At 45.7% G+C, this 6,733-nt stretch overlaps 1 protein-coding gene across 4 annotated transcripts in view; it reads left to right on the top strand.

Moving 5' to 3' along the window:
• The first annotated feature begins 3,648 nt into the window (after positions 1-3,648).
• The window catches only part of LOC102125980 (zinc finger X-linked protein ZXDA-like), a 237,423-nt gene continuing 234,338 nt past the window's right edge, over positions 3,649-6,733 (top strand). For all 4 annotated transcript variants that reach the window (XR_006695430.3, XM_065538045.2, XM_045384028.3 and 1 more), the window contains exon 1: positions 3,649-6,068. Coding sequence is in view for 3 of the 4 variants with exons in the window: in XM_065538045.2 (XP_065394117.1) it covers positions 3,678-6,068 (2,391 nt within the window). In the remaining variant the exon portion in view is untranslated. The remainder of the gene's footprint in view (positions 6,069-6,733) is intronic.

Raw genomic sequence — 6,733 nt, 5'->3', positions numbered from 1 at the left:
TGTGATATGAAATCCAGCCTTGGGGAGAAGCTTTCATTCTAAGCTTGTCTTTCCTTGGGTACTCTCCCCCAGCCCCAGAAAACCCCACATAGAGTTGTCTTGTATCCTATATAAGATCTTTTATCATCGGTTAATGATTCTTTATATTAAATTTTCCCCTTCTAGATCACTGTGTGTTTCTATCTCCTGATAGAATCCATATTGCTACAGAACACAACATATACAGCAAGCATCATTCTTAACGGAGAATCACTGAAAGCTTCCTCTTCAAGATCTGCATCAAGTAAGGATGTCCACTATCACCACTTCTATGCAATAGTTTACCGGGGGTGGGGGTGGGGTCCCAGACAGTGCAGTAGGGAAAGAAAAAGGAATAAGATATTTGGAAAGGAAAAAGAAAGACTGGCACTATTTTCAGATGATATGACAGTATATATAAAATTCTACAAAGTATTACAGACAAATTATTAGAATTGATAAGAAGAGATTATATGCTTGTAGGATAAAATCTTAACAAACCAAAGCCAATTGCACCCTATTTAGAGCTATACATTTAGACAATAAAAATTTCAAACATACGATTTGCAAGATATGAAATGCCTAGGATAAAAAACTTGCCTCGTGGGAAAAATATAAAATATTATTTGGGCACATTAAAGGTGATCTTATTAAAAGAAGAGATTGACCATAACCATGAATCGAACATTCAATATTGAGAAGTCAAATCTAAAATATCAGCACAATCCGAATTAGAACCCCAAACTAGCTGTTAGTTGAAGTTTGCATGATTAGTTTATAATTTAAATGGAATTGAAATGGACCAAAAGTAGCCAAGACACTTTTGAAGAACAAGGTAGAATTGAGTTGCCTAATCCAAATATCAGAATTGACTATGGATCAGTAGTAATTAAGACAGTGTGGTATTTCAAATGGACAAGTGCTTAATAGAGAGTATAGGAACTAACCCACATATGTGTAGATACTTGATTTATGGCACTGTAAATCAATTGGCAAAAGGCAGACTTTTCAATAAGTGGTTCACTGAGAAAACTGGATATTCACTTACATACATACAAACATGCATAAATGGAACGCTACATAACACAACACACAAACATCAATTGCAGGCAGATTAAGACCTGACTATGAAGGGCAATAGCATACATATTTTATAAGAAAATATAGAGAATGCTTTCATGTCCCAGGTTTCCTTGAAACAGAAAATATTTCTTAAAACACAAAAGCACTAACCATCAGGAAAAGATTGATGAAGTTGACTATATTATAACTAATAGCTTCTGTTCACAAAACAGAGGACAAACAAGTGAAAATACAAACAGAGCAAGGGAGTGTTTTGGCCACAGGTATGGACGAGTATTTAAAATATTTAACAGACTCATTAAGTCAGTATCAGATGAACAATAGAATAGAAACATGGGTTAAAAGAGGTAAATTTGAATAGATCTTCCTCGAAATAGAAACTCCAAAAGGCTCATTATCACGAAAATGTGCTAAAACTTAATAGTAATTTGGGTATTGCCCACCAGTAGACCAGCAAAATTTAAATTCTGGCAGTACTTTGTGTAGGTGAAGATGTGGATCAGGAAGGACACTCTGTGCTGCTGGTGGGATTGACAACTGTCCCAATCACTACAGAGAACAATTTGGCATCATCTAGTAAAGCTCAGGATATCCATTCCCTATGGCCCTGTGATTCTATTCTTGGATATATACCCTAAAGAGATTTTTACACATGTGTCCAATTAGAAATGTGCAAGAATGTTCATAATAATCATTGAAAAGTAGAAGCAATCCTAATCTCCATCTGCTGTAGAATGGAGTAGTATAATCATACCATAATCACTTTGCTATAAGCATATGCTGGAATGACAGTCGATGGAGACAAAGGATCTACTTACTTATAGCTATTATGAACAACATGGATGAGTCTCTCAAGTATAATACACCGTGAAAAAAGGAAGCTATAAAAGGAAGGATGCTGTATGATTCCATTTATACAATTTTGTATCAACTCTATTGTTTAGGGATGCATACAAAAGTGATAAAGCTATAAAGGAAAGCAGTGAAATGATTATTAAAAAGTCAGAGCAATGACTATATCCATATAGGAGAGTGTGGGTTGTCATTGGGAGGAGTACAGCGACTGTATTCTGGAAGGCTGGCAGTCATCTATTGCTTGACCTTGGTCCTGGTTACATAGGTGTCTGCTTTTGTAAAATAATCTAAACCATACAGATAAGTTTTATGCACTCTTCAAATTTCAGATTTGAAAAATTCTTGCTCCAGAAAAGGTAATAGAAAGAAAAGTATGTGGAGTAGAAATTTTGATGAGGTTCAAATAGTTATGGATGAAAAACTCGATCCTCCAGTCAAGAGACCAAGTGTCCACTGTCATTAAAAGAGGGCGAGAGAGCTGGGAGTCTTTAAACAACAGGTTACACCTCCCCCCCACCCACCACCAATCTATTCATCACTCTAAGCCTTCTCATCTCAGATATTTCACCCTATATTTGTGTCAATTCCAAACTCATTCGTGACAGACAAATTGGAGGATTGTCGTCATCATTAATAAGGTCATTAGGCACCACAGGCCCAGCAAGACTGGGCCACCACACTTAAATGCTAGCAGGTACACCAGGGTGATTGGACAAGATCTGTGCACCTTACTTGGCAGAGTCCATTTCAGTGACTGAGGGTTTAACCTTAACACATTTAACTGGAATTCCTGCTCAGAGAATGTGCTGGAGAATGCAGAATAAAGTGAGGAATGCCCTCAATGTGCTATGAGAGTGGACATGAAATTTATTATGGTACAACCGATGGCAGAAGGGCAAAGAGTTGGTTTAGGTTGTGCACTGTATAGGGAGAAGCCAGGAGTGGGTTGGGTTTTTTCCAGATTTCAATATAAATTGTTTCATCCTCCAGACTTTGCATTTCTAGGCTGAACAATGCTGATCTGTTTTGGCCACATCTCTCACTCATTCTAACCTCTGTATCAGCAGACAAAAATTGAACTATGTGGCAAATTGTACCGAGGACTTTGCTCAAGACAATTGTGAGTATGGAAGTTGTCCCGCGGGGAGGTGGGAAGGGGAAGGACATTTTTGGCAGAAATGCCAGCACTATGGTCGTTTAATGCTGACACAGAGACAGTTTATTCTCTCAGGAATTGTCTTTCATCCATCAATCCAGGCAGGCTGCCAGCCGGTAAACAAATTTTAACACACAAAAAGTACCAAGCAACTTGTCTAACACTGGGAGGGGCTCGGGTGTGTTTATTCGGGTATATACAATGAGTCACGGATTAAAATTGCTTTTAGCGGATAGAGGCCTAGGTGTTCCACAGCATTACTGAACAAGCTGTCGTCATTTCCCCATCACCTCAGAAGACCTCCTTAATTACTTACGTATATTAACCGTAGAACGTATTTATGCATACCAGGCTCTACCTCTGGGCTTTCTATTCTGTTCCAGAGACCCAGTACCAGAATATTTAAATCACTGTGGCGTTAAATACGTTTTAATATCTGATAGGGCCAGTTTCACCGCATTGCACTTTTTTTCCCCCTTTTAGGAACCTGTTCAGACCCGCGGCAGGGGGCGGGGTCGCGCCTCCTCCTCGGCTCTGGTTCCAGCCCAGCCTCTGGGACACAGAGATGGAAATCCCGAAGCTGCTCCCGGCTCGCGGGACACTACAGGGCGGCGGCGGCGGTATCCCCGCGGGTGGCGGCCGGGTCCACCGAGGCCCTGACCCGCCGGCTGGCCAGGTCTCCACGCGCCGCCTCCTGCTGCTCCGGGACCTCCAAGATGGCGGGCCCGGGCGGCGGCGCAAGGAGGCCCGCAGGGCCTCACGAGGCCCCGGCCCAAGCCTGTTGGCGCCGATGCCCGATCAACCTAGCGGCGACGGCGGCGACGACTTCCTCCTGGTGCTGCTTGACCCGGTGGGTGGCGACGTGGAGACAGTGCGCTCGTGTCAGGCCGCAGGGCCTGTGTTGAGGGAGGAGGCCGAGGCAGGCCCGGGGCTCCAGGGGGACTACAGCGGCGCGAACCCCGCGGGCTGCTCTGCGCGGGGCCCCAGCTTTCTGTCCGCGATTCCCATTCAGGCCCCGATCTCTGCCCCCAGCCCCGCCGCGGCCTTCACCGGCACAGTCACTATCCACAACCAGGACCTGCTGTTGCGCTTTGAGAACGGCCTCCTCACCCTGACCACGCCCCCATCACACTCCTGGAAGCCCGGGGCCGCTCCTGCCCAGAAGCCCCCCAGGTGTCTGATGGCCCCCCAAGCCGGGTTCCCGCGTGCCGCGGAGCCGAGTGACTGCCCAGAGCTGCCGCCAGACCTCCTGCTAGCCCAGCCGGCCGAACCCGCGCCAGCTCCGGCGCCCCAGGAGGAGGCGGAGGGCCCGGCCGCCGCCCTGGGCCCCCGCGGACCGCTGGGCTCTGGCCCAGGCGTGGTGCTGTACCTGTGCCCCGAGGCGCTGTGCGGGCAATCCTTCGCCAAGAAGCACCAGCTGAAGGTGCACCTGCTGACGCACAGCAGCAGCCAGGGCCAGAGGCCCTTCAAATGCCCCCTGGGTGACTGCAGGTGGACCTTCACCACCTCTTACAAGCTCAAGAGGCACCTGCAGTCTCACGACAAACTGCGGCCCTTTGGCTGCTCGGCGGAGGGCTGTGGCAAGAGCTTCACCACCGTGTACAACCTCAAGGCGCACATGAAGGGCCATGAGCAGGAGAACTCATTCAAATGCGAGGTGTGCGAGGAGAGCTTCCCCACGCAGGCCAAACTCAGCGCCCACCAGCGCAGCCACTTTGAACCCGAGAGGCCTTACCAGTGCGCGTTTTCTGGCTGCAAGAAGACATTTATCACAGTGAGTGCTCTCTTTTCCCATAACCGCGCCCATTTCAGGGAACAGGAACTGTTTTCCTGCTCTTTTCCTGGCTGCAGCAAACAATATGACAAGGCTTGTAGGCTGAAAATTCACCTGCGGAGTCACACCGGCGAGAGACCTTTCCTTTGTGACTTTGATGGCTGTGGCTGGAACTTCACCAGCATGTCCAAACTCTTAAGGCACAAAAGGAAGCACGACGATGACCGGAGGTTCATGTGCCCTGTGGAAGGCTGTGGGAAATCTTTCACGAGAGCTGAACATCTGAAAGGCCACAGCATAACCCACTTGGGCACAAAGCCTTTCGTGTGTCCTGTGGAAGGCTGCTGTGCCAGGTTCTCTGCTCGCAGTAGCCTCTACATTCACTCCAAGAAACACCTGCAGGATGTGGACACTTGGAAAAGCCGTTGCCCCATCTCCACTTGTAATAAACTCTTCACATCCAAGCACAGCATGAAGACGCACATGACCAAAAGGCACAAGGTGGGCCAGGATCTCTTAGCTCAGTTAGAAGCAGCAAATTCTCTTACACCCAGCAGTGAACTTACCAGCCAGGGACAGGATGATCTCAGAGATGCAGAGATAGTGTCTCTGTTTTCTGATGTACCAGACAGTACTTCTGCTGCAGTGCTGGACACAGCATTGGTGAACTCTGGAATCTTGACTATTGATGTGGCTTCTGTGAGCTCGACTCTGGCAGGGCACCTCCCTGCTAATAATAATAATTCAGTAGGGCAGGCTGTGGACCCTCTGGCCTTGAAGGCCACCAGCGACCCTCCTCAAAATCTGGATACATCTCTCTTTTTTGGAACGGCGGCCACTGGTTTTCAGCAGAGCCCCTTAGATATGGATGAGGTCTCAAGTGTAAGTGTGGGGCCATTGGGATCTCTGGGCTCTTTGGCCATGAAAAACTCCAGTCCAGAGCCTCAGGCTTTAACACCCAGCAGTAAGCTAACAGTGGAGACAGATGCTCTGACTCCTTCAAGCACCCTTTGTGAAAACAGTGTCTCAGAACTACTGACACCAACCAAAGCGGAGTGGAACGTACATCCTGACTTCTTTGGACAGGAGGGAGAAACCCAGTTTGGATTCCCCAGTGCAGCAGGAAACCATGGTTCTCAGAAAGAAAGAAATGTTATCACTGTGACTGGCAGCTCATTTTTGGTATGAACCAACTCTATTTGTTCCTTGCCATGTGGCTTACTTTTATTACAGTCAATTTTGAGGATGTTCTGGACTAAATGTTTAAGTGCAGTCATTTCTCTTTGGTTTACAAAAAGAGCACAGCCCTGGACTACAAGTTTGGAGATCTAAATTCTGATCTTGAGTCTGTAACTGACAAGTTGTGTGACCCTGAGCAAGTCACTTAACCTATCTGAGCCTTAATTTCCTTATTTATGAATTGTGGTGGTTTGAACTCATTGCTCATAAGGTCTTTTCAGTTTTTTTTGTGTGTGTGTGATTTTGTGCTTTTTCTTGAAAAAATTTCGGGCGTTTTGCAATTATTAATCATTGTTTGTACTTGTAATGAAAAGCGGTTTGAGCCCTGTAGCACTAAATAATGAAAGATTGAGGAACTGGTGTTTTACATTAAAAATTTAATGGAAATTTTACACAGTATGAAAATCTAATGATAGAACTCAAAAAAAAAAAAAAAGAGCTAAAAATAGGGATTGGTTCTTCTTAGCTGTTTATCATTCTAACCTTTTTCTTATGATGAAGGTATGTTTTTGTTGTGGAAAATACAAGGGCTTTTGTTATCACTCAGACCCAGGGTGAAATGTTTGCTTTGTGGTTTTGAATAAGTTGGCCTTTAATAAGTTAGTCTC

Source organism: Macaca fascicularis, chromosome X (assembly GCF_037993035.2).
Source record: "Macaca fascicularis isolate 582-1 chromosome X, T2T-MFA8v1.1".
Classification (NCBI taxonomy): Eukaryota; Metazoa; Chordata; class Mammalia; order Primates; family Cercopithecidae; genus Macaca; species Macaca fascicularis.
The sequence above is the reverse complement of the archived record's forward strand: the minus strand, read 5'-3'. Positions and strand labels throughout refer to the sequence as shown.